This window comes from Equus caballus, chromosome 23 (assembly GCF_041296265.1).
Source record: "Equus caballus isolate H_3958 breed thoroughbred chromosome 23, TB-T2T, whole genome shotgun sequence".
In the NCBI taxonomy this organism is placed as follows: Eukaryota; Metazoa; Chordata; class Mammalia; order Perissodactyla; family Equidae; genus Equus; species Equus caballus.
The window spans coordinates 50,421,560-50,448,883 of NC_091706.1; the positions used below are offsets into that span (position 1 = coordinate 50,421,560).

The following is a 27,324-nucleotide window of genomic DNA, read 5'->3' on the forward strand; positions in this document are numbered from 1 at the left end:
CCTTTCATGTGAGTAAGGGCACTTATTAAGGCATAATAAACCCTTATGTTAATAATGATTTTTGAGTGTTTACAAAGTGCTCTTACATGTGTATGCTAATTTAATTCTCAAAAAATCCAGTAGTAGATGATATTGGCTTTCATTTCTTAGGTGAAGAAACTAAGGCACTAAGAGGTTATGCATTTTCTCTTTCACACAGCTATTTAATGTCATTGTCAGAGCTGGAATTCATATCTTTTGATTCTAAATACAGTTGTTTTTAAGCTTTACCTCAAGTGGCTCTCATTGACTTAATTAATTGTCAGTGAGATTTCATTATACATGTAAATAATTTGGTGGATTGTTCCATGGTGCAGATGGGCAGGATAATGTATGAGTTCTACTTTTTGCTCTTAGCAAACTAGCTGTGCTTAACTTATGGAATGTTAATTAAAGTAATTCTGCTTTTGTTTTCTTTTTTTGTGAGGAAGATTCTCCCTAAGCTGACATCTGCTGCCAGTCCTCCTCTTTTTTTTTTTTTTTTTTTTTGCTTGAGGAAGATTAGCCCCAAGCCAACATCTGTGTCAGTCTTCCTGCACTTTGTATGTGGGACGCCTCCACAGCATGGCTGATGAGTAGAGTAGGTCTGCACCCAGGATCCAAACCCATGAACCCAGGCTGCCCAAGTGGAGCACATGGAACTTTACTCAGCCATGGGGTGGCCCCATAAAGTAATTCTGTTTTAATTATGAGTAAACACATAGTGCAGTACTTAAAATTATTTTCGATGATTTTTTGTGTGTGTGTGAGGAGCATTGGCCCTGAGCTAACATCTGTTGCCAATCTTCCTCTCTTTGTGGAGGAAGATTATTGCTGAGCTGACATCTGTGCCAGTCTTCCTCTGTTTTATGTGGGATGCTGCCACAGTGTGGCTTGACAAGCAGTGCTGGTCAGTGCCTGGGATCTGAACCCATGAACCCTGGGCCACCAAAGTGGAGTACATGAACTTAACCACTATGCCACTGGGCTAGTCCCTTTCAATGATATTTTAAAGAGCACTTTGCAAAAGTATTATGTTGACTTTCTATCATATGTGTGTGGGTATAGATAACACACACAAACGTGTTTGCCCACATGTATGTTTATATACATGCATATGTGCATCTACATATAAACTAAAATACATATATATTTAGAATCAATATTAATGCCAAGAATGTATATCATTAATACTAATTGTAATTGTACTAAAAGTAATTGGGTGTATAAACGTAGAATGGGTACAATTAAGAGAGAATTTTCTTTAACCTTGGCTATCATAGTTTGTTGAGTTTTCTAATTTTTTACCTGTTGCTGATGCAGAAAAAGATATTACACTTTAGAGGGGAGATTAAACTCTCAGAAAAAAGATACAGAACTAGTGTTAACTCATTATTTATGTGCAATTTTTGGTCTTAGAATTGAAATACTTTTTTTGGAACTGCTAAGTGTTTGCTCTGCAAGCACTATATATATTGGGTACTGCAGTCTCAGATGTTTTCAAACAAAGAAGATGTGATATGATTCCTGCCGTTAGTATCTTACAATTCAGGTGAGCAAAGATCCTCGGCAATTTTACTCATCAGGTGATTAGTTCCAGGTAGTTGAACAGATGTTGTGTTTCATTAAGAGTGCAAAGGAAGTGTAATAACTTCCAGCTAGGGTTGCCAGTCAGGATGATGGAGGTTTAATCGGGGTGGGCATTTTAGATAATTGGTAGGATTGAAAAAATATAAAAGGGAAATAGGTCCAAGTATAAGGCAGAGGAAATAAACACAGTATGTTTGGTGGATGGTAAGAAACTTGGCTTTGTATGATGACTAATAGGAGATAAAGCTGAACAAAGAGAAGTTCGGAGGTAAATAATTTTGCAGGTGTGCGGGGTTTGAATGAATTTGGTCTTAAGTCTGTTGAATTTCACTGATGTGATTTTTCAAGGAGACCTTTATGAAAGACTCTTGGAGATACAGTAGTTGGATCTTTAGCAAATGAAATACAATGCGAGGAAAAATCAGAGCTGCAACTAGAGGATGGAGTGTCTTTTGCCTAGAGGTGACAATTAATGCGGGGGAGGATGAGTCACTGTTGGAAAGCAGTGCAGCATCCTTTGGGCTGTGAACAGTGGTCATTCATTTAAGCTGTCTCTTGCTGCTGGTTCCCTTGACATTTTTCTTGTTTGGTATATGGAGAAAAATGGCATGAGACAATACTAGTGCAGACTCAGAATTAAGACTTTTAATTTAAAATATGAGTTGACGGTATTATTTATTTTCGTTTTTTGAAAAGTTAGGCCTTTTGAAAGACCATCCCAGAGTGAGGTGATCAGTCTTATTTGCCTCACTTTATGCCTCCTCTCAGTCATCTTAACATTAATATTTACGAAAGTACTTTGTAGTTCAGTTTCACAAATCTTTACTGAGTACCTGTTGTGAGGAATACAATGCAGAATAAGAAAGAGGAAGGGGACATTTTTGGTTTGATTGGAATTCAGAGTATATGGAGAAGGTAACAGAAGCTGAGATTAGAAGCATAACCTCTCAGTGTTGTGCTCAGTGGATACAGTTGAGGATTTTGAACAGAGGAGATCTTTTTAGATGGTACAGGGAGCATATTGGCTCATTTTTACTGTTTTGTGTGATTCAAATAACTTTTGCTGATGGTCATTTAAATAGGGGATCAGTTTCTCAAATGGCAAGCATCTTAGCCGAAGTATACCAAACAGCGTCAGAAAATACTCAATACTGTGAATTCTTGGTTTCAGGAATCACTTCACTGGAAAATAGTAGGGCAAAACTATTCTTAAACAAATGGTGTTAAGTGAGGAAAACAAAACTCATTATTGGCCAGATGGGCTCAGGGAGCCTGTATTCCTCTCCTTGACTCTTAGGCATAAAACGATAGAAGTTTTAGTAATATTTTTTAAAGACCAGGAGGAGAAGATACTGGGCATACTCCCAAGGAATGAGTCACTTGTTATTTAGCCCACTGTTTAGTTCACTGCCTTCATATTTAGATCCTTTTTGACTTGAAAAAAAAATAGCCCAGAGAACAATGTAGATCTCATTTGGAATACTCTTTTTTTCCAAGAATCAAGTTAGATAAGAAATTTTTTTGTCAACCAACCAATCAGGCCAGTACCAGTATCTACCTCTTAGCCTCATTCACTGTGTTTGGTGAACTGTTTCTCTCAGAGCAGCTGAAATGTCAGCTTTTGTTGGGAAGAGGAAGAGAGATTCATATTCTCTCTCTCTCTCTCTCTCTCACAAACACACACACACACACACACACACACACACACACACACACAGTATTTAAACCAAATAGTTAAAGCCAATGGACTGATGAGTTGACCTCAATGTGAGTTACCAGGACTAGTTCTAAATTATTAATGGATGAAGTGATCCCATTTGGTATCCCATTTGAGATAGTGAGCCAGTGACTCTGATGCTAACCTGTTAATGGATGCAAAAAGGAGGAAAACTAAGATCACTCTCAGTTGAGCAATATGGAATTGAAAGTGTGATATAAGCCCTTGTGCTTTTGATGAGGGCTGTGTTTTATTCCCTAGAGATGGTCAAAGTGTGATTAACCCAAGTTTACCAGGATTCTCTAACGTTTCTATAAATGGAGACATTTCTCAGCTACCTGTTTTATGTGACAATTTTGCAAATAAAAATTAAATATCTTGTTCAGAGGTCATGGAAATGGTCTATCTGTAATGATCCTCTGTGACTAAAATGGGACCTTGAGATATAGTGAGTTCCCTGACATCGGAGGTACTCAGCTAGAACAGAGAGACAGTTGATTTGGGGATGTGTAGTATATTTCTTTATTGTGTAGGAATTTGACTAGATTAGAGTTTCCCAGCCCAAATTTAACTAAAAACCACATACTTCAATAATAAGACATGAAGGGTGAAAATAAGAGCTAAAACTGCCATCTCTGAGTGAAGTGAAAGGGAGGGAATCAGTGTGAAAATCTTAGTAAAAATTTGGTTGTAGGGAAAATTTGATAACCTTTAAGTTCCTGATTTTCTATAACATAAACATTTCTGAATATGCAGGTCAGCTCAGTGGCACTTGGAATCCCACTAGGACATTCTAAACTGAATTATGGAGCTTCGCTGTCCCCACTTCTGATTTGATAAACGTCTTCAGGAAAAGAGGCTGAGAAGCTGACTGCTGGGCCAAGGTCACAGTTGGTGCAGGCATTTGATTAGGTCATAGTGATGCCTGAGATAGCCTGGGTCTGTGCAGACTGTTGACGTAGTTGATAGCCAGCATCACCCAGGACACAGGTTAAATGAGAGAGCTGATGTCAGGGACCAAGGATTAAGGCCCTGAATCTACCTCGGGCCATCTGAATCCTAGTGGAACTTCAGGCAGAGGAGGCCAGCACCACGGACAGCTCTTCAAAGCTGTGTTTGGCATGCAAAGCCTAGGGTTTAGCTTGGGAAAATTGTGTTGAGGTTCTGGTTCTACTTCTTCCTAGCTAAAGGTCTCTACTATGGATAGCTAATTTTAATTTATGCACCCTTGGTTTTCTGATTTGCAACATAAGAATAATATCTTATCTACATAGTTCTTGTGTTTACACATATTAGATAATAAATTGCAAGTGAATGTGTCAGTTATACAAATTAAAGATGTTAATGTTGTTTTTATTAAATTTAATAGATAGATAGATAGAGGGATTGTCTTATGTATATAAAGATGTAGACAGCTACAGGCAGCTTTATAAGACTGTTATTCAGGTTCTTTTATCTGAAGATCAGCTGGGCTGATTTTTTTCTTACCAGTTTGATAGATGCTTGTGATTATTTGTTCAGTAGCCTGTTAAGGAATAGATTGAAGAAGTAGCAATTTTCTGCCTAGGTAGCATTTTAGATCCATTATCAGAGGGAAATGATTATTGTATGATGCTGTTGTCCCTCAGAACTTCCAAAAGGAAAATGTTAGTGATTAGATAGTTATATAATGATTTATATAATAGAGAGAGCACTGGGGTTGAAATCAGAAGATACAAGTTTGAATTCTTGCTTCAATACCTACCAGGTACATGGCCTTTGGTAAGTGTTGAAACCTTCTTAGCCACAGTTTCCTCTTATGAAAATGAGACTGCCCACCCATGTCGGGGAATGGTTGTGAGATTATATTAGATGATGTTTGTGAAAGTGCTTAAAACTTGTAACATATTTTTAAAAGAAATTTTATTTCTAATAATTCTCTTTTTTGGCTATTTTCTACAGAAAGTGAGTGAGAAGGTTGGAGGAGCTGAAGGAACCAAGCTAGATGATGACTTCAAGGAGATGGAGCGGGTAAGTCTTCACTACTTAGGGTTCCCTTTGACATAAAACTGCCCAACTAACTAGGAGGAGGGAGACATGGGAGGGAAACTGTTCTCCACTGGTACCTGAGAATACATTTTATTATTCTTAAAAATACTCTCCTTTGAGTGCGTATTTTAAAACAGAAAATGGAAAGTTTCCTGTCTTGCCTTTGTACTATCCTGAGAACTAAGCCTCAACAAAGGCAAAATGTTATAATGTACTTTTCCTGGTGGATTTTATCACCACTTTTTAAAATAGGGACCATGTGGAGCTGGTGTTTGAATTGGGATGAGGTGGAAAGAGGACAAGGTGGGGAATGATGTCCCCTACTTGTCTTTTGTAGCAAAGTAGCTAAAGCTACTTTTGCTCTTTGCATGAAGAGTCAAAGAAAATTCCTGGATACTTTCTGCCTTGTCTCTTTCAGTTTTTCTTCTGATGAATTCATTGATGAATTCAGTAAGTTCTCGTTTTGTGCCTCCTCTGAGCCAGGCAAGAAGTATATGGCAGTGAACAGGACAAGGTTCCTGACTGCATGAAGTTCACAGCCTGGTGGGGAAGGCACACTTTAGACAAATACTGACCAGTGTGGCAAGGGTAACGAAACATACGCTAGAGAAGCTTGAAAGAGAGGAAACTCACCCACACAGGGTGGTCAGGGAAGATTCTCATGATGAAAGTGAAGATGCGGAGGATGAGTAGGAGTTAGCAGAGCCTAGTGTGTTTATAGAAAGGAAACAGCAAGCAAGAGAGAATGGGACACATTTGAGTTCCTGAAAAGAAGGTGATTTGCCAAGAGACAGCAGTTTTGTAAAATGAGACTGTGTGGTGTGTACCTACATGATCATTCTAACTAAATTCACTGATAGGATAGGTACCCACTGGAGAGGAGATTGAATACAAGGGTCCTGAGTCCCAACCAGAAGTCTGGCATGGAATGCCTGGCAGCCACTTGCCCCCACTGGACCGAAGTCTGCATTGGTTCCTATTTCGCATCTCTGGACAGTTGTAAATACCACCTGATTTTCGGTCAAAGCTGGTAGCCACTGTTGTTCATAGTTTCTAGTGCCTATCCTTCTACAGCATCAGAGTCTCCAGACATTGACACATCTGCCCAGAATGACTTGACTTTGATTCCTCCACTCTCTGTGATTTTGGAGTTCCACACTCCTCTTTATGAGCAGCCCTGTGGTCTGTTAATTTGTACCAGCCTCTGTCTATACGCAGTCTTCCCTAGCTCCCCCTTATCCTTTGATGTTTACCCCCAACCTGGAGGAAATTTTTTGTATGGCACATGGCGTGTGCCATGTCATTAATGACAGATTAGGCACATATTTAGGGATTTAGAGCTAAGGAGTCAGAGTTTGAGTCCTGCTTTTAGCATCTGTCAAGACTAACGGTAATAAACTAGGTAGGTTACTGCCTAAGCTAAGACAGACTTTCTGTTTCTTAAATAAGACTAAAAAGAATAGGAAATTTGGAGAACAGAGTAGAGTTTATCACTGAACAACTAATTAAGCCTTTGAATCCATGACAATCTTGCAGACTAATTGGAATAAAAGAGGATCTTGCAAGTGTTTTACTTCAGGCAAAGACCCACAGGCATCCCTCTGAGTCTAAAGGCAAGGTTTATTTCTTCTATTTTCTAGAAAATAATGAGTTCTGAAGTTTCTCTTTCAAAATCTAAATATTCCTTCAATAAAGAAAACTTTTGCTGATTATTTGAAGAACACACCTATGGCTGTGTATTTGGGTTTATATTTAAGTAAATTGAAAGATTTAGATTTCAGGACAGTGTGGAAATTATTTTATTTCATTTTATTCCAAACAGCTTTTGTCCTATCTGTGGCTCTATTGCAAATTTTTCATTCCCTACCCATGCTAAATTTGCATTAAATTTAAAGATTTCTGGGGTAATTGGAAAGCATGTGCTTTGGATTTAGAGTCTCAAAATTTTTTCTTTCCTGTTCATTTATTACTCACAAAAATATTTTAGCTCAATGTTGCCAAGCCTACAGAAGAATCACCTTTCCACAGTTGGTTTTCTGATCATCAAGCATTTGGGATAGAGAGACCTTTGTTAGCTGTGTTCTCAGAGGTGCAATTAGACAACAAAATGAAATAAATTAGAGGTTTGCATCAAGCAGCCCTCCTGGGAGAGAGAAGTGGGTATTCTTAGAGGTGGTTTCTCTAATCAGCCACCCCCCCCCCCCCCCCCCCCGCTCTCCTGCTGAGATGCAGTGAGGTCTCTTAGCCCTGGCAGCCTTCCCCTCCCAGAGCTGATTGGGTGGGATCCTGTGGCTGTGTTGTCTCTGCAGGAACCCTGCCCATTAGCTGTCTCCCCTCCTAAGTGCTGTGCTCACAATTGTTTCTGTGTTAGTTTTAAAAGGTATCTGTTGCTTACAAGCTTTATTAAACACAGACTAAATTTCTCACCATGGTTCAGACATTGTATGAATTTGTTCTTTGAAAAGATGCAGATTTTTTTGTCAAGCGGAAGTTAAGGGACCTCTGGTTCCTTCTCAAGTTTTCATCAGTTGCCGCAGTGATTCTGTATTTTTTGTGTGTAGTTACATTCATTTGCTCACATGGAATATCTATAGATGCCTCCACGTGCCAGGCATTGTGCTGGGCACCAGGAATGCAAAGATGATTAAGGCATAGTTCCTGCCTTCAAGGAGCTTCCAGTGTTGATGGAAGAAAGCAGCACATAAATTAGTGCTTACAGGACTGCAGACTCACATGGCACTTGCTGTCCTGGGGATGATTCTCATGGAAGAACTAACACAGGTTGAGTTGATCAGTGGAAGCTTCCTAGAGGAGAGTGTGCCTGAGCTAAACCCTGAAATTTCCTCCTGTTCCTGCATACGTGGCTAATGCAGAAGTCCAAACCAAGAGGTGCAGTGTCTCTCATTGCAGCCTGAAGAGTATCCTGGGAAATCCCTTCTATTGAAACCGGAGGTGTTCTAAGGTTGGAAACATGGCTATAGACCAATTTAATGAGAATGAAATTCTTCTGAAGGGCCAGCCTCAAGTTTTAAGAAAACCAAGATGTTGGGAAAGAACAGAAAGAATGCCATTCCATATGAGAGTGAGAAACAGTGGGTTGTTTGCAGGGTGAGGCAGGAGAGAGGCTGATAGGAGAAGTCCATGGTCATTATCTTCATACGCTTAGTTTGTCATGAGTGGAGAGGGGTTTTATCCTTCCATTCAACCCCAAGTGGTAGAACTTGAATTGATGAGTAGAACCTATGGGGAGGTAGCTTCAGGCTCAATATAGGAAAGAACTTTTGGCTGCCAGAGCTGTTGTTGTTTTTCTTTTTTTAAAAAAAGAGCCTTAGGTGTTCTGCATTTCCCATCCCTGCCCATGTTTAAACAGAGGCTCCAACCAGAGTTCCCACTGCAGTGTAAAGCACTCTAGGCATCATCTCTTTTGAATTTTGTGGCAAGAAATTTGTTACTACTGTCACTTTCTAAAAATGTCATTCTTACTTGAATTCTAGTGATTTATCTTGAATGGAAGAGAAAGGAGTCAAGTCCCAGCCAGCGTGCTGAGAGTAACACACATCCTTGAGTGCACCCATGGGCGTCTGTCGTGCCCCTGAATGCCTTATTCCTGGGTGTGGTGGAAAAAGAGAAGATGTGGGTAACTGTACTGAGACACTCAGGCGTAGGTGTAGACATGTAAGATGGGTGAGAGCCCCAAACAAGATGGGCTTTGAAGACATCTCTCTGTTTATCCTGAAATTTAGTGAAGACAAATTTCTTCTCAGCTATGTGTTTACAGTATATTTCCAAACTAATATTCATTAAAGGTAATGCCCAGGAAGATTAGCAAGAAAATACATTGGGGCAATCTCAGCCTAATGCCTTGTTTATTTTTGTTTTCAACACTCTGTTTATTAATCAGGCTTTCTGGGTGCATAAGAAAGCTGCTATAAAGCAGAGCAATTTGGAGACAGGACATTAACTCTTCCAAGTCAGTAGGGAGCTATTTAAAAGCATCATTATTGGACCAGCTCGTATCTTACTGCCAGACAAACTTCCCCAGGATGCTGTTTTCATCATGTCTCTATGACTTGTTTAATTAGGTGTTCTCCTTCAGGGTTCTCATCACTTTAAGTGGATGTGTGGGCATTCTTAATAGGTAGATTTATTAAGAATTTGAAAAGATTTTAGTATTACATTTGTCTTTTCTTTTTTTTTTTTTTTTTTTTGCTGAGGAAGATTCACCCTGACCTAACATCTGTTGCCAGTCTTCCTCTTTTTTGTTTGTGAGCTGCTGCCACAGCATGGCCATTGACACGTGAGTGGTGTAGGTCTGTGCCTGGGAACTGAACCCTGGCCGCCAAAGTGAAGTGTGCCCAATTTAGTCAGTAGGCCATCAGGGCTGGCCCTCATTTGACGTTTTTAACATTTCTTTTGCATAACCACTGTGAGTTACCCCATATCCAAGTGGGTGCTTGATTCATCTATTTATTTTTGATCACTAAACCCGCAAACTTATCTGTGCTTCACTTTAAGCTGTCTAGTTTTTCTTAAACTCTGCTACTGCATCCCTGTGACAGCCTGTGGTATAATGCAGTATCTGACAGTATGCAGTCATATCTTCCAGTCCTTTCTTGCTCCACGATGGGTGCTGGGTTGTTCATGTGTGCTGCCACCTAAGTTCAGGAAACACTGACTACTCTTTTCTCCACTGGAAAAAGGAATATTCAGATGTGTCAAAACAATAACCCATTCTAGTCAATCCAGTACCTTGCAATTCTCTTGTTTCTTGTCTCTAAAGACTGGGACAGCTGGTGAAATGATCCTTATCATCTGTCAATCCAGCATGGCATAGTGAAAATAGAACCTCAGCCCAGGGGTTGGCAGACTTTTCCTGTAAGTATATTAGGTTTTTGGGCCAGAGTGCGTCTCTGGTCCCTGATCTATCCTCGCCTCTACTGTTGAAGAGCAAAAACACTGCCATTGACAGTGCTTAAATGAATGAGTGTGGTGGTGTTCCAGTCAAATTTGTTTCAGGACACTGGAATTGAATTTCACGTAATTATTATGTGCTCTAAAATAGTAGTCATCTTTTGAATTTTTCAAACCATTTAAAAATGTAAAAACAGGTAGTGGCCTGGATTTGGCTCATTGGCCATAGTTTGCCAACCCTTGCCTTAGCATGAAGAACAAAAATGTTAGAGTGAGTAAAGAAAATTGAGAGAGCTGTTTTTCTCCCTTCCCAGAGTTGTAAATTACAAGACTGGATGGTGGAGGAGGAACCTCCTGACCCTCAAGTATTGAGGATTGCTGAAATCTTGGTATTGAGAAAATGGAAGAAAAAAGACCAGAAGAATGTATACCTATGCATTTACCTTTAGAAAAAAACTTATTTCACGTAGAATTTTTATATCCTGAAAGCATGCCTATATTTGTATATGTTTACAGTTTCACCTTCTCTAAACATCCTTCCCTAGTGGCTCCCAACCCCCATCCAAACGAGATTAATTAAAGAAATGAAGGCTTAGGAGCTCACAAGACTTGAAGTTGTAATTGAGGGTGCATCAAACTTATTTTCAAGTAATAGTCAACTTTGGGCACTGAGGATGTCATTAGCTATATGTCATAAGTTCAAAGTTAAACTGTGCTGTTCTCAAATGGGAATAAGCTCTTGCTGGTTATAAGAAATGACTTATGTGGAAATCTTAGTTCATGCTAATTATATCAGGCCCGTCAATCAGAGAATATGTGTTTAGACATTGCTGGTTTCAGTATGTGAATAGCTTTCCTAGCAAATGCCTATCAAGGTGTGTTCGAGGTTCTCACAGGGTAGTGCACCTCAGCCGGTCCATGGCTGATGCAGTAGAGTTTAGTTTAGCAGAAAGAGCCCTAGACGTGATTAGTGAGGACAGAGATGGAGAGAAGTTAGAAATTGGTCAGCTTCCTACCTGCAGATGGTCATTGGAGAGGTCAGTTCCTCCACCTCTTTTTTAGGAACCATCTGATCCATGACCTTTGGAACTGCTTTCCTTCCCATCATAGCCACACTAGCTATGTGACCTCAGTGAGTTCATTTTCCTTCTTTAGGTTCAGATTTCCACATTTACAAAATCCAGGCTTTGGACTAGGTGCTCTACTGGTCTCTTTCTCTTATGTTCATTAGCTCTGTCAAGTGGATTATCTGTCAGTAAAATCAAGAGCAAGATCCTAGTGACTGAATTTGCTAATAGCTGTTCCCTGTTTGGGGTATGTCCTGATTTGTTTTCAGAGGTGGACCTCAAGTGAATGTTGTTTTATGCTCTCATCAAAAGAGTTTAGCTAGAGTTGGGGTTGTATGGGCTCTTTCCTGGGAGACTTGGGTCAACCGCAGGGGACATTGGGGTACTTTGTATTCCTGCTTCCCTTCTAAGATTGAATCCCACTCTGGGGACCAAAATTATTGCTCTAATATTGGTATCTTCACGGTCTCTGTAGCTCCCCTGAGATCACTAGCTTTAGTTAAGCTAGTGGCTTCTGTTTGTAGAGCCTAAGTAGTTGGGCTATCTATTTACAGAGCCCCGAGGGGAGGGGGGTTCCATAGCTTTCCACGCCTTCCTTGCTGACCTCCCTTTGGACACTCAAGATCTGCACTGCTGGTGCCCAGCCTCTGTAGAGAAGCTGTGTAACTGAGGGTGCTGGTCAGACAGCTTAGCACGGGGGAGGCCTCCTGTCTCAGAGGCCCACGGCAGGATAGTTCTTGTGGATGAAGTTCCCACAGACTTTGAGGACTTTCAAAATAAAAACAGAAAATGGATGGCAGGTGCTTTCCTCCTGGTCCTGTGTGGTTGTCTAGTCCCCAGCCCCATCTGACTTCGTGTCTCTTCAGTTTGGGAGTTGTCCCTGTTGCTTGTCTCTCTACAGGGAGCTTATGCTTTCAAGAAGTATAGGTTAGTGGTTAAGAACACAGATTCTGGAGGCAGAATTGGGCACGTTCATAGGGTTTCTGAGAATTAAATGTGTAAAGATGTTTAAAGCCCTTAGAACAATTTCTGAAAAATAGAAAGCACTTATGATGATGGTGGTTATCATTATTACTGAGGAAAGAGATGACGGAAAGTTAGAAATTGGTTAGTCTCCTAACATCAGATAACTTCCGAATCTCAAATGGTCATTGGACAATTCAGTTCCTTTGGCACTCTCAGATATTTTGACCTTGGAATTACTTTTTCTTCCCATCATGGCCACAAAGGACCTTTGGATACATTTGGTGCCAGATTCCTTAATCTTTGTCACATGGTCAGCAGGACACCTGTGTTTTCCTCCTATCACACATGTAACCTGGACTTCTAGCATGTTTGTTCTGCATACAGCCTTTGAAATCATTTCCATGACATTGAGTGCATAGTGGTTAGTTGGCATTCTGCTAATACTTCCAGGACCTCCATGTGTGGTTGCACAAGTCCTGCACTGCACAACTCCAGAAGATCACTGTTCACCTCAGTACTAAACTCTTAGTACATACCCAAATTTAAGACGTCTTAAAAACTCAGGTCAATCAAAAGAACATGGTACAGGGTTCATATGTAGGAGGGCACCTCTTAAATAGGACTGCTTTTTAAGGTAATTTTATTCCATGATGACCTCATAAGAACAAGTGTTTTCCTTTGTTAATTGCAGTAAAGGCAAACTCCTTACACACACAATACTATGACTACCATAGAATGGGAAATTATTAAGTACTGAAAACTCAAACTGAAAGATAAAATCTTCTGATGGGTCATGATTTTGGTTTCTCATTGTGAAAAAGAAGGCTTACCCATCCATGATACGCTGATTTGTATGTAGATGGAGTAGGTTATTGAAAACTTTCTTGGAATTGAGGGAGGGGCCATTGAACCCCAATTAAAATGAAAGTTCCCATGGACTTAATTGCTATCTGAAATTCCACCATCAAAAGTTAATTCTTTTCACTCATACTTATATATTCGATGTGCATACTTTGGATATTTATTTATTTGTTAGTCATTTACCCTCTAGAGTGAATGAATGGACCAGACATGCTGATAAGAAAAGGATTCCATGGTGAATGTAGAGAGGATCTAACTGTGCTGAGCAGCTTACACAGCCTCTCCATGTGTGGAGAAGGGCCCACAGAGAGAGGACATGCTGAGCTGCTGGACGCAAATACTGGCCATTCAAAATTGTGCAGGGATAGACTCTATTTAGAATTAACCAAAAGTTCAAGGACTGATTAGAACTGTTGGGTCAAGATTTTTATATACTTAGGAGTTCTCAGAAGTTAAATAAAAACTGTCCTTCTCTTACTTGAATAAACAGAATTGATGTTGCATTTTTCTTTTTTTGAGGAAGATTAGCCCTGAGCTAACATCTGCAGCCAATCCTCCTCTTTTTTGCGGAGGAAGACTCGCCCTGAGCTAACATCCATGCCCATCCTTCTCTACTTTATATGTGGGACGCCTGCCACACCATGGCTTGGCAAGCGGTGTGTAGGTCCGCACCCAGGATCCGAACTGATGAACCCTGGGCCACAGAAGTGGAATGTGCGCACTTACCCGCTGTACCACTGGGTTGGCCCCTGCACTTTTCTTTCTTTAGGGCAGTGAAATCCGCTACTGTGTCTGGCCCACTGCGGACATCCAGTCAGTGCCTCTGGGCAAAATATGATTTATTATCTCTACCTTACTATTATTATTATTTTTACTGTTATGTACATTTATTTTATGCTGAATTTATTCCTGGGCCATACATTTTTCTCTCTTCGGTTTCTTCTGGGGTATCTTTTTCTTCTATGCAACTTCTTCTTCTGGTTTAGGAACAGTTTGCTCTTTTCCAGTGAGGATCATCTCACTGTGTGAGACATGTCAGTGTGGCAGGGCAAGCTCATGGCAGGGATGATCCAACTATGAGCTCTGTAAGTCCGGGGCCCTCTTTGGAGGTTTTGTTCTCCTGGGTATGCTCAATGACCAGAATCTCTACATCAAAATCCTTACATTCAGCATTGCTTTCTGCATTTTTAAGCCTGTAGAGCAAAAATTCAGGATTCTTACTGGGTCATGGAACTTGTGTCTGGCCCTACTGTTTGGCCTGGGCACACCTACCAACTCCAGCCCTGTAATAATGGAATGGTACACATTGCTTCTGTAAAGTGACTCTTTCAGACACTTGGTGGCTTTCGGGATATGAATGCTCTCCATGGCCTGGGCAGTTTCACGAATGTTCTTAAAGTAAGTATGAAGATTTGAACCTCTTGATTTGCATGATTTCGTGGCATTTTCTGAGTCAAATGAATAGCGAACCATTTTCAGAGACCACCTCTGGCCACTTATGGGAAGAGGAAGCTATCTCCAATTTATTTTGCCAGAAGATAATAAAGTATATTTTGAAATAAATTTTAGGAAATTACCAGGTTCCTCTTTGGATAAACAGGTTTTCCAGATCTTGATGGAACACAGCTGCATGCAAAGCCGTCACTACTTCTGGAGCTCCTCCAGCCCCTCGCCTTCCCCCGCAGGACTGCTGCTCTGCTGCACCACCAGCGCTTGTCGATCTACTCAGGCAAAAACTGGAGTTCTAAAGCTGATAATTTTTGTCATTTAGAATATTTATTTTCTCATTTCAGAAAGTGGATGTCACCAGTAGGGCTGTGATGGAAATAATGACTAAGACAATTGAATACCTTCAACCCAATCCAGGTAAGGGATCACTTTCTGCATTCAGGGTATCCTCCAGGTGACTTGTAGTTTCTCCTTGATAGATAGTTAAGGTTTGGTGTGCTTCTGCTTCCTCAGCCCAGTGTTCTGGAGGTTCAGCGACTTCAGGTGTAGCACTTTGCCTGGGAACGGGGGCTTTTTAAGGCTCACATTGAAGTAACTGGAGGATTCTATGGTATTATATCTGACTGTGGTATATTTAACAAACAGCATTGTGTGGACAGCTTGGGTGGCACATAATATCAGGGTAGCTGCGAGCTGTTACTAATGGAACTTCAGTTTTCAAGGGATGATAAGAAAGAAAATTGGGATAATTTTAAGATAATACAGTAATTTCCAGAGGCGTGAAAAAGTAGGAAGTTGATTAGCTTTTGTGAAATATGGAGGATTTCTGTTTAAATAGCATCACTTGAATCTTTGGAGGGTTGTTCGTAATTCTGATTCTTCTCCAAGCACATCGCAGATCAGCGTTTGTTCCTGCTAACCTGTTACACTCTAAGAAGAAAGTTACGATAGAGATGATGGAGCTATTCCTTGAAAAGAGAACCAGGCAGAACTGGGGCAGTCTCTTAGGCATGAGGTATAACAGAGCAAAGCAGCCTGCATTGTGGACCTCCTCACTACTCTTCCTGTACAGAAGAAACTTGAAGCAAGGCTGAATGTATTTATGTGAGACATATGGTTATTTAGAAAACTGCCCACTCCTAAGACTTACTCTTTGGGAGTTGCAGGTTGAGATTCCAGTGTCTTTGGCAGTCGTAGGGAAGACGGTCCAGGCACTCTGTCAGCCCCAGTGTATTTGGATACTGAGCATTAGTGGGCAAGAGATAAGAAAAGGAGGTGTGGAATAAGAGGAAGTGGGTGCGTGTGATAGAAAGTGCTGACTGACTCTCTACTGCCTCCTCCTGGCTGCAGCTTGCATTTAACCTGTACAGCTGCTGTTTTGAAGATAAACTTTTTGGGAATAACCTTCTTGATTTTTCTTTTCTTTGTGTCTTAAAATACAGCAGAGATGGGATTATGTGAGGAAGGAACATATAGAAGTAAATATGGTAAGCTATCATAACCAGGAATTTAACTGACATGGACCAGATGGTTAGCAAATTAGGCAGAAAATAGCAAAATCAAGTTTCTAATATTTTACCTAGAGCCTTCTTCATGACCTTAATATTACAGAGATGAAAGGGTCTCTTAGATGTACGTCTGTTCGTTAGTGTTTGAACTGTAATAGGTCAAGTTCTGGAAAGAGAGCTGCTCACCCTGCCTCACCACGAGAAATCATTGTTTAGGGACAAGAATTTCTGTCTTCATCTTTGCATAGAACTCTGAAGTGCTCTCTGATTTCCTGGGATTTCCACATGAATTGTGTTAGTAACGCATTGCTGTGGGGCTAAGATAAATATAGGGAACGGGAGGGAAAATAGAGTATTTCATGAACACTAATACATTTTCAGTATGGTGCTAGTTATATGCACTGTCTCATCTTTAAAAGTTACCATTTTTTTCTGACTGTAAAAATAAAACACAGTTGAGCAATTCATAGTATAAAAAAGGGACTGAAAATCCAATGTAGCACAGACTGTCAGTGGGGACCCATGTGTTCCTGAGCATAAAGTAATGATGCTCTGTTGTAGTGCCTTGAATAGTATACCTCCCCAAAATATTTAGGGTCGCCCAGAACCTCAGACGGTGGCGTTATTTGGAAATAGAGTATTTTCAGAGGTAATTAGTTAGCGATCTTGAGATTAACTCATCCTGGAGTTAGAGTGAGCCCTAAATCCAAGGTCTGGTGTCTTTATAAGGAGAGGAGAAGATACAGAGAGACACAGGGAAGAAGACCATGGGAAGATGGAGGCAAAGGTTGTAGTGATGCTGCTCTATGCCGAGGGGCAGCTGGAAAAGGCAAGGAACAATTCTCCCAGAGAACCTCTGGAAAGAACCAACCCTGCTGACACCTTGATTTCAGGCTTTTGGCCTCTCGAGCTGTGAGAGAGTAAATTTCTCTCATTTTAAGCCACCCAGTTTGTGGTAATTTGTTCTGGCAGCCCTAGAAAACTAATACAGTAGGCCAGCCTCATTTTATGCAGGAAAAAACAAGGGCCAGAGAATTTAAGAAGCTTTCCTAAAATTACAGACCTAGGTGGGGCTGAAGCCGGGATTGGAACCCAGGTCTGACTGCCTCCTAAGCCTCTGCACTTTCTGTTGCACGATCCTGCTTCTGAGAAGAATGGGGTCAGCTTCACTGAGGTGCAGAAGGCCCTTCACCTTCAGAGCAGGTCCAACAGAAATTTGGAAAGGAAACAAATTGTGGGTTTGAGACTTATTTTTATTTTAATAAAGAAGATTACAGGAGGAGTTAATTGAGGGAGATAGGAATTTTTAGAAATGTCACATTTTTAATAAAATGCTAAATATGCTACTTAGCTGCCAACATATTGGTTTTATGGCTATTCAAAAATCAAGTGGACATCTGCCACCAAGAACAGTTAAGGCCATCACCAGGCAATCCCAGGTTGGTTTCAGAAAAGCATTTATTTATGGGCAGGCCACATACGTATACAAATAAGTGTCACCTAGAAGAGTCTAGAACACAACAAAACTTCATATAATCATTCTACAGAGTTTAGACAATTGGTGTTTAATTCATTTATGATAGAGTTCCTCCATGAATTTCTCGCCCTGAGAGCAGACACTGGCTCTAGCCCTCATGAAAAGGTAGCTGGTCAACTACACTTATTTAGAACTGAAGTGTCCTTGAGAAGGGATGCAGGTGTCTAGCAGACACCCAGAGGTGCCCAGTCCTTGGGCACAGAAGAGCAAAAAGAATATTCCCAAACTCATGCAGGCTGGTAAATGCTTTGACCACTCAGCCTCACAGTGAGCCCAGGAACTGGGTCAGTCAGTATGGATCACTGTATGCTCTTCCTGAATAAGCAAGATCTGGCTTAGGTCAGGACAGAGGCTGATGCCAACTAACAAATTTACATGGACAAGCCAGTAGAATCAGTAGACATTAATGCTTTGAGGGTACTTTGAGAGTATCTTGTATTAGACTAATACTCTAAGATGCTTTCTGGCTTTCCAATCTTGTGATTGTGGAGCATACACATCTTTTATTTTCTTGAAACTCAGTTCCGATTGAAATGATGACCAAAGGCAGTTTAATTTTCATGAATCTGCAGATATGCTCTGTGTAGGTCCCACATCCACTCTTGTCCACCCCCGGAGTGTTATTTTTAAAAGACAAATCTGATCATATCATTATCTTGCATAAAACCCTTCAGTGGCTTTTCATTGCTTTTAGGATTAAGTTTTAAATTTTTAACATGGCTTAAAGGGCGCTCCCTGCATAATTAGTCTGCCCCTTCCCCTCCACCTTGTCAAGCAAACAGTTCCTTCAGGTGAGCACAGAGGTCACTTAGAAGCCTTCCTTGACCCCCAACTATGTTAGGTTCCCCGTTAATGTTCCTCTCACACTCCCAGCTGCTTTTCCCAGGGGCACATGCTACACTTACTGTAATTGTGTGATGTGTGTGCTTTTGTTTGTCCTCCCCTGTAAGGACAGGACTGTTGCTGTCTTATTTACACCCAAACCCCAGCCCCCAGCTCAGTTCCAGGCAGCCAGTGGCGCTTGGATATTTGAATAAGTGAATTATGAAGCACAGTTGACAGTCAGTGTCTAATGTGTTAAAACTGTGGTAATGTAAAGGAGAGAAGGAAAACTCAACTCTACCCGTGTAACCAACATTTATCAAATGCGTTTACTTTTAACAAAGACTAATCCTAGATGCGGTAGGAGTAGACACAGGACCACGGTTGGGTCCCTGCTTTCTGGGACTTCACAGTCTAACAGTATAAGGTATGTACATTCTGAAGAGAGTGGCCCAGGGGGCATCACAGCTAATTCCTTCTGGAAGTTCCAGCTAACTGATGAGGTGAGGAAGGGAGAAAGGAGTCACAGGTCTACAGGTGTGTCCTATGAAGCAGGGCTTTTGAGAACAGAACAGAGAGCTGTAAAGTCTTTCAGCTTGGATGTGAAATTATTCTGACAGGAACATCCATAAACCAGTATCAGTTTCCAACCTGTTTAGATAAGAAATAATTTGAACATGAAAAGTGCTGTGCACTAATTCCATTCTACCAATTGTGAGGCCCTATTCTCATGGTATCTAAGAGCAAAGATCATCAGAGAAGATAGAAATCAGTTTTCTTATATGAGTATTCTGATGGCTTGTGGAGATAAAAAAAAAGAGCACTAAATCAGCATTGTCTCATAGAAATAAAATGCAAGTCATGTGTGTAATTTAGAATTTTCTAGTAGCCACATTAAAAAAGTAAAAAGGTAAAATTGATTTTAATCATATTTTATTTAGCCCAATATATCCAAAATTTTAACCAATGTTAAAAATCATTGATAAATTCTACATTCTTTTCTCTTTTTTTTGTACTAAGTTTTGAAATTTGATGTGTGTTTTATACTTCTAGCATGTCTTGGTTTGGACTAGTCACATTTCTAATGTTCAGTTGCCTTGTGTGGCCAGTGGTTCCCATAATGGACAGCACAGGTCTAGAGGGTTTGCCATTCAAACTGTTTATTATATTTTGACCTATGTTTGATGTTTAGCTTCTTGGTTTATGTATATTGGTGTTTATTTTTCAATAGAGAACTGGACTCTTGATTTTGGAACAGAATATCTTTATTTGTTTGTTGAACCTTCTGCCTATCTGCATCAGGGCTCCCTGGGTGAAAATCTCCCTTTTAAAGAGAAAAACAGATATGGCCAGATGGGACTGTGTTTCATTCCCAGCCTTAGCATACTGGTTATGACAGAGGCTTTTCAGTTTGCACTGAAAAGTCATTTTGACCCTAATGTCATAATCCTGTATAGAGTCCCAAGCTGTGTAGATAAAAAGCAGTTTTATCATGAAAACACTCAAGGTTTGGTTCTCTACAGAAAGGCTTTTCCCTTGAATGTCTATATGGTCCATCTTTCTCCAACATGCTGAGAGATGTGGGTACAAGATTGAGGTCATTAGATATCTATTCAGAATTTTGTGTGTGTGTGAGAGGAAGATTGGCCCTAAGCTAACCTCTCTTGTCTTTTTGCTTGAGGAAGATTGTTGCTGAGTTAACATCTGTGCCAGTCTTCCTCGATTTTGTATGTGGGATGCCACCACAGCATGGCTTAATAAACAGTGCCTAGGTCCACACCTGGGATCCGAACCTGCGAACCCTGGGCTGCTGAAGTGGAACATGCGAACTTAACCACTATGCAACCAGGATAGCCCTAGAATTTTTTAATGATAATTTCAGATCTCATTTGTGGAATGTTGCCTATGGAACTAAAATTAAGCTGTGTTAATTTTAAAATATCTTATTAATCTCTGGAAAGATATTATATCAACATTATTATACTTCTTTCCCACAGGCTGCCCTCTTAATTATTTCCTTCCAAAGATGAATAAATACAGTCACTATAAGATATTTGGTGGTATTAGAACTGAAGATCAATACATATATTATTTTGACATTCACATATTCAAATCCTTGGCTCCAAAAGAGACTGACTTTGCTGTTTCCTGGAGGGCAGGACCTGAGTCGTAATCATCATCTTCTTGTCTCCCACGGCACTTAGCACTGTGCCTGGTACATGATTTGCCCTCACTATGTCTACTGAATAGGTGACAAATGAATGTATGTACTCCTCACTTAAAGAATAAGGGATGTGTACTGAGTCTAGTACAGAGCTTTTACTTTTCAAAATCCTGACACTGAAAAATATTGAAAATGCATAAAAGACAGATTACAAAAGTAATTGTGAGGAAAAGGTTGCTAAACTTCAGAGGAATAGGGTCTTTCAAGGATGAACATATTAAAGAGGAAAATAGAAGTCAGATGATACGTGGTGTAATTGGTATACTATATGTACTGAAAAGGCTGGAGGGTTTTCCTATTTTTACTACATCTTTGGGAAAAAATATTGAAAACTAGTAGGTTCCTAATACAGTCAAGACACCTCAGGTAATCCAGAGTTTTAAGTCAGCTGAAACTGGTGGACTAATGATATCCATTTACTGTGTCTCTAAGGACTGCTAAAGCCAGACCTTATTTAAAATATAATTAAACATAACAGATATTATACATTTAAAAGTATGCACGTATATGGGAAATTAAGCTAATAGAGTCTCCATTCAATAGCCTTGAGCTACTAATGCGCTGCTTCCCTGTAGTGGTCCCTGCACTCGCTCTGTTTCTCCAAGTCTGGTCTCCCTCTTGTTCACCCTACTGCAGCCTCACTGGCCTTTTAGTTTTTCCAAGAGCCTCAAGCTCTTCCTCCATCAGGACTTGGCACTGGCTGTGCCCTCCTCCTGGAATGGCCCCCACCTGCCCCTTATGTGACACCTGTCTTACTCATCCTTCCTGCCTCAGCTTCAATATCACCTCTGAGAGGCATTCCCTGAGCCCCCAGTCTAAATCAGGTCCACTCCAGTGTTGAATTGTCATGCTGCCTTCACATGAGTCCCTTCCACAGATCTCTCCAGTGGTTCCCCATTTAGAATAAAATTGAAAGTCTTCATCATGGGTTACAAGGTCCGATGATCTGACTTCCTTTTCTACAGTCCTACCAATCTCCATCCTGCTCCCTCTCCACCAGCATCGCCGGCCTTCCCACTGTTCCTCAAACACGCAGGCACCCTCATTCATCTGGACTGTGCCAGTCCTTCTACCTGAATTCCTTTGTCTCCAGGTCTTCACTTCAGGTCTCTGCTCAAACAGCACCCTTACTTGTGCAGCTTTCCTAATCATCTTGTTTAAAGCATCACCCCTTGTCACTCTGTTTTGTTTCCGTTTCCCTGTTTTGTTTATCTCTGTGGTGTCACTACTTAAACCTTTATTAAATGTTTACTTGTTAAGGTGTGGCTTGTCTCTGCCACTATCATGCAAGTGACCTGAATGTGAGACTGTTGTTTGTACACTGCAATCAGAGAGCCCTGTTCTTGTCTTCTGTTGCACTTATCGTGATTTTTATTTTTCTAGGTTGTTTTTGTTTGTTCAATATCCTGCCCTCCTTCATTCTTACTCCCCTGGTTTACATTCTGCACATAGCAGCCTGCTCATTCCATTAAAGATATAAATCATATCTTGTCACTCCTCTGCTTATTAGTCTTAGTAGCTTCCCACTGAACTGACACTTCCTGGCTACAAGTCCCTGTGTGATTTGGCTCTTGCTCTGCCCCCAACACCATGTTGTCCTCTGTCCACTCTCACTGGCTTCTTTTTGGTCCTCAGCCATGCTCAGCTTGTTCCTACCTCAGGGTCTTTGCATAGGAAGTTCCTCTGCATGGGGCACTCTTCTCCAGACTCCTGTTGTGGCTGCTCCTTCTGGTTAGTCCATCTCCACCTCCCTCTGTGGTCCTTCCCTGCCCACTCTATCTAAAATAGCCTCTGCCCATCCTTCTCCCTTCTCATATCCCCTTTTGAACTTCTATCATCATTTGAAATTATCCTCTATTTTATCTTTTTTTTAAGTCATCTGCCTGTCACCCCCATTTCCCATCCAGAATGTAATCTGCACAAGGATAGGGACATTGTCCTGTTTACTATCCCTAAGATACAGACGGTGCCCTTAATAAATATTTATTGAATGCATACATCTCTCCCACTGTCTTATAAACTCATCAAAGACAAGGACTGTGTCTGTTTTGCTCATTTTTATATATCTAGTACCTAGTGACGTGGGCTCAGTGACCCAAGGAGTTGAAAGAAAGATTTCTTAGACTCTCAGAGTCTGGCAGTAGTGCTCCTTTATTCAAAGAATAGCATAGGGACAGGACCCATGGGCAGGGAAGAGCTGCAGTGGGTTGAGGGTAGGGCCAAATTTATAAGACATAGGTATGTGAGTTATTTCTTTACAAGACAAAGGAAAGATCATGTAAAAAAGTTGTTAAAATGGTATCAGTGCAGATGGGGTCTGGTTATCGGGTGGTGGTTGTATAACTTTGGATACGAATCAGGTTGAATCAGGTCAGGATGTCCTCTACTTCCCACAGGATGATATAGATCAGTATGTACGCCAGGATGCCTTGCCCTTCTCCTCCTAGGGCAGCCTTGATCCTCATCACCTAGCACAGTGATTGGTGCTTAGTCGGTGCTTAATTTGCTGACTGAATGAATCAAATCATGTTAAGCATATTTAAGCTCCATCTATAGGAGTAGCTAACCTTTAAGGTAGGGTTATGGTCTGCAGACTTGAACAGGCCAGGATCAGAACTGTTCCTCTGTCTATATAATTTCTACTTGGTGTGGTGCACAGTGAATACATTTCACAAATGCTTTGGAAAAAGTGTGGAAATACATACTTTCATGTTTAAATCATTAAGCTGAAGTTATTGACAGAACATTCATATTTACAGATATAGATAATAGTTGTTCCTATTTTCAGATTAGAAAACAGCAGTTTCAAGAGAAATTAAATAATTTTCCCAAAGCTATGCAACAAAAGAACCAGAATTCATGTTCAGATATGACTGTGTCCAGAGTCCATTTTGTTTTCACTGTTTTATGCTACAAAATATGAAGACACCTTCTGTCTTGGTATGTGTGGTGGATACACTCGAGAGTGACCCCCAGTGATTCTCACCTTGTATAATCCCTTCCTTTTGAGCAGTGGTGGGATCTATGACTTGCTTCTAACCAATAGAAAATGGCAAAGGTGATGGGATCAACCACTTGCCACTCTCTTGATTAGGTTATATTATATGGCAAAGTTGATAGGATGTCATTCCTGTGATCACGCTACATTATATAAAACTGTCTCAGGGGACTGGAGTGAGAGAGGTTCTCCTCCTGGCCTAGAAGCAGCAAACTGCCATGTTGTGACTGCTGTGTCAGGGAGCTGAGGGTGGCCTCGAGGACCGAAGGGCAGCCATTAGCCAACAGCCAGCAAGAAGCCAGGGCCTTCAGTCATACCACCACAAGGAAGTGAAATTTTGCCAACAACTTGAGTGGGCTTAGAAGCAGATTTTTTCCCACTTGAGCTTCCTGATAACATGGCAGCCTGGCTGACACCTTGATTGTAGCCTTGTGAGACCCTGAACAGAGGGTGCTGTTGAGTTGCGCTTGGACTTCTAACCTACAGAAACTGTGACATAGTAAATATGTGTAGTTTGAAGCCACTAAGTTTGTGGAACTTTGTTACTCAGTGTAGAAAACTAATACAATATGGCTGTTTGTTCCCAAACCAGAGCTCCTAGTTCAAGCATATCACTGTTTGCTGGGCCATCAGGCCATTTGCCTTTATCACTTTGGGCTTCCTGGATACCTTACATTGAAGCAGGACATGGATTGGGAAAACCTGTCACATCTTTTCAGCTCAGGATGAAGTCTCCTGACCCCCTAGGGAGTGGAAATATGGGTCCACTCTATGCTAAGACTGAAGATATCTTTGAAACATGAGACAGTGCAAAGCAGTTGGCACAGTGCCTGTCACTTCTGTAGGGGCTCAAGAAATGTCACTCACCTTCTCTTCCCAGGGGCCTCCAGCCCTACCTGAGGGCATCTCAGGTGCTTACTCAGCAGTTTCTCCACAGGCAAGGCCTCCAGGAAAAAGTCCCTCTGTAGGACCTTACCCACAACAATGTCACAGTGCCAAGAGGCCACCCTCTATCGTCTCCAAACACCAAAGAAGCAAAGGCTCATGCTGTTGGTACACAGCGGGCTGTGTATTTTTCAAATCATAGGAACCATTTTACGTTCCTGTGGTGTAACCACCTGCTTTCTCAGGGTGTGCTGTGAGACCTGTGTTGGTGCCTTGCAACACCCCATGTGGGGGGTGGGCAAGGTTTGCTCTCCCATCTCATGGGTTCTTAGGGCTGCTGACTCTGTACCACAGCACAGTGTCTTAAAACACCTCCCTGCCGCTTCCCACTCAACAGGGGCACAAGAGAGCTCTGTCGCCTGGGAGAGAGGGGTTATAGAAATACCATTGTTTGGGTGGAAGGTAGCATGATCCAGTGGTAAAGTTACGTATTTATATGTCAGCTGGCAAATCTTCCTCTTCTCTTTCCTTAATCCTTTCTAATATTTAACTTCAAGGGAAACTGCATAGGTTTGAGGAAATTTACCCAAGTCCTCATTACCGTGTAAATCTTTTGCATCCTTTATAATTGTTAGTGTGCAAGGCTGGGGAACACGTTTTTCACAGTGCAGGGAGCATCAGAGGGCTCATTTCAGACTTAGAGATGTTCTGAGATTTTACCCAGGAAAATTAGGTCATTATATGCAGTCATCACAGGTTGCCAACATGAAATATATGCTAAAATGTTATTTATTAAGTACATTTTGTTGCAAGTATTAAGCTCTAAATCTAAATTAGTATGACTTGGGGATTTATACTCATATTCCAATTACAGTTATACTAGACGTCACAAATTTAGTTAAGATAATTCAGAATTAATTTTTTCCTTCAACTAAAGACTCATTGAGTCTCCATAGATAATAAAGAGGTAAGTAGAATTTTAACTATTAGTTGCCATTTTGATGAAATGGCTATCAATTACAATTTTCTCCAGCCAAAAGGGGGAAAGAGGAGAAAAGAAGTAGCATTTGTTTAGGGCCTGCTTTGATTACGTATATCACTATTTCACTGTCACAGCAATTCTGTCACTAACTGTTATCATCTCTTACAACCAGGCACAGGGAGGCTAGGAGGGTATGCACCTTCTCGTCCCTGCAGAGCTGCAATTTGAACCCCGTCCTGTTTTGTTTCTGTGAAGGCACGTGCCCTTGTGTTAGTTAGTAGGAAGTTGTAATAGATTCTGTCATAGGAGAATGCAGTTCTAATTTTTTTTATCTTCAAAAAGAGGCTCTCTTTTCACATTTAAATGCCACTTTGGTCCTCTAAATTTTAACAATGCTTGTTCACAGTGTTTGTTGTATTTAGTAACTAAGTATCCCTATGAAATTTGATAATTTTCCACAAGAAAGGTGAATAAATTACCTTTTTGTTTTCTTTGATGTATTTATTTGATCTTGTAAAAAGATCTTCTTTTTGTAAAGACCATAAACAGAAACCAGATCATTAGGAAATGGTTTGGCTGTGTCATTCATTCTTATAGAAATAAAAACAAAAAAAGGAGAGATTAAGAAAAAGAATAAAGTTAAAATCTTTACATTAGAGTCTTAAAGTAAGGCCTATTGGTTTTGATCTCAGCAATGATTTTACAAAAATGAGTTTCATTGGTTTTGAAAAATTACAGTAAGGTTCTATGTACACTGGCATAGATACCATCTACTCATTTGCAAATGACCTGGTCCACTTATCCTAGTGGATTCTAATGCATGTATGCGAGATTTTTAGATTTGAAAGGCATTACAGAAATCAGATAAGCTGGCCCTCTTATGTTTGAAGTGAGGTAGCTCAGGTCCTGAGAGGTTAGGCAGCTTGCCCAAGGTCACGCAGATGGAAAGACCTCCAGGCTCCTAACTCCTGCGCCCCTTCTCTTGCTTCCTAAGTTGCAGCATCTATCACCTTTCCTCACCTCTGCATTTTTAAACACCTAACAAGTGTAAATATAGCTAAGGCTTTACACTTTGCTGCTGACAAGTCTTAATTTGCCCTATTTTAATGAAGATGTAATAAAGCAATGAGAGCCAGAGTGGCGTTCTGGAATGAGAACAGGCTTTTGAGACACAGTTAGGATTCAAAATCTGCTGAGCTTCGTGTTGCTCTGTGTCCTTGGGCAAGTTACATAATATCTTTGTGCTTCATTTTCTTTATCTGTAAAGTGGAGAAACAAAACCTGTCTCTTGTGTCATTGGGAGGATTAAAAAGATGATGTGTGTGAATTACGCATAGTAGATACTTCTGAAATGATAGCTATGGGATGAAACGTGGTCCTAATCGTTAACTTTTCAAAGATATTTTAGGGCTCATTCCAAGTTTTAGACCAGATGGTAATATTTATGAATACTAATACAAATCATTAAGCATTTGTCAGCTAAAGATCTCTGCTCTTTAGGGCAACTAGGTTTGGTTTCTGTAAGATAAGTAGAGATGACAAAGGAATTAAGTCCGTAAAAGCAGTGAAAGGCTTCTGGAAGATTTATTCCATCTCTTTGAATGGATGCTAAATCCATTAGGTTTCCCCTAACAGAAAATGGAGACGTGGCTTGGAATGCTGTGGCCACCTCTTTTGTCTAAATGTGTCAGCTGTGTTTACCAACACAGAGCAAGGGTGGGGTTGGCTTCCCTTCTTCCCCTTTGAGATGGACAGATGCCC

At 40.7% G+C, this 27,324-nt stretch overlaps 1 protein-coding gene across 7 annotated transcripts in view; it reads left to right on the forward strand.

The window, feature by feature from the left end:
• The window catches only part of SH3GL2 (SH3 domain containing GRB2 like 2, endophilin A1), a 196,677-nt gene that overhangs the window by 143,170 nt on the left and 26,183 nt on the right, over nucleotides 1-27,324 (forward strand). For all 7 annotated transcript variants that reach the window (XM_023627407.2, XM_070248234.1, XM_070248235.1 and 4 more), the window contains 2 exons: nucleotides 5,267-5,335; nucleotides 14,952-15,024. In XM_023627407.2, the coding sequence (XP_023483175.1) occupies nucleotides 5,267-5,335; nucleotides 14,952-15,024 (142 nt within the window). The remainder of the gene's footprint in view (nucleotides 1-5,266; nucleotides 5,336-14,951; nucleotides 15,025-27,324) is intronic.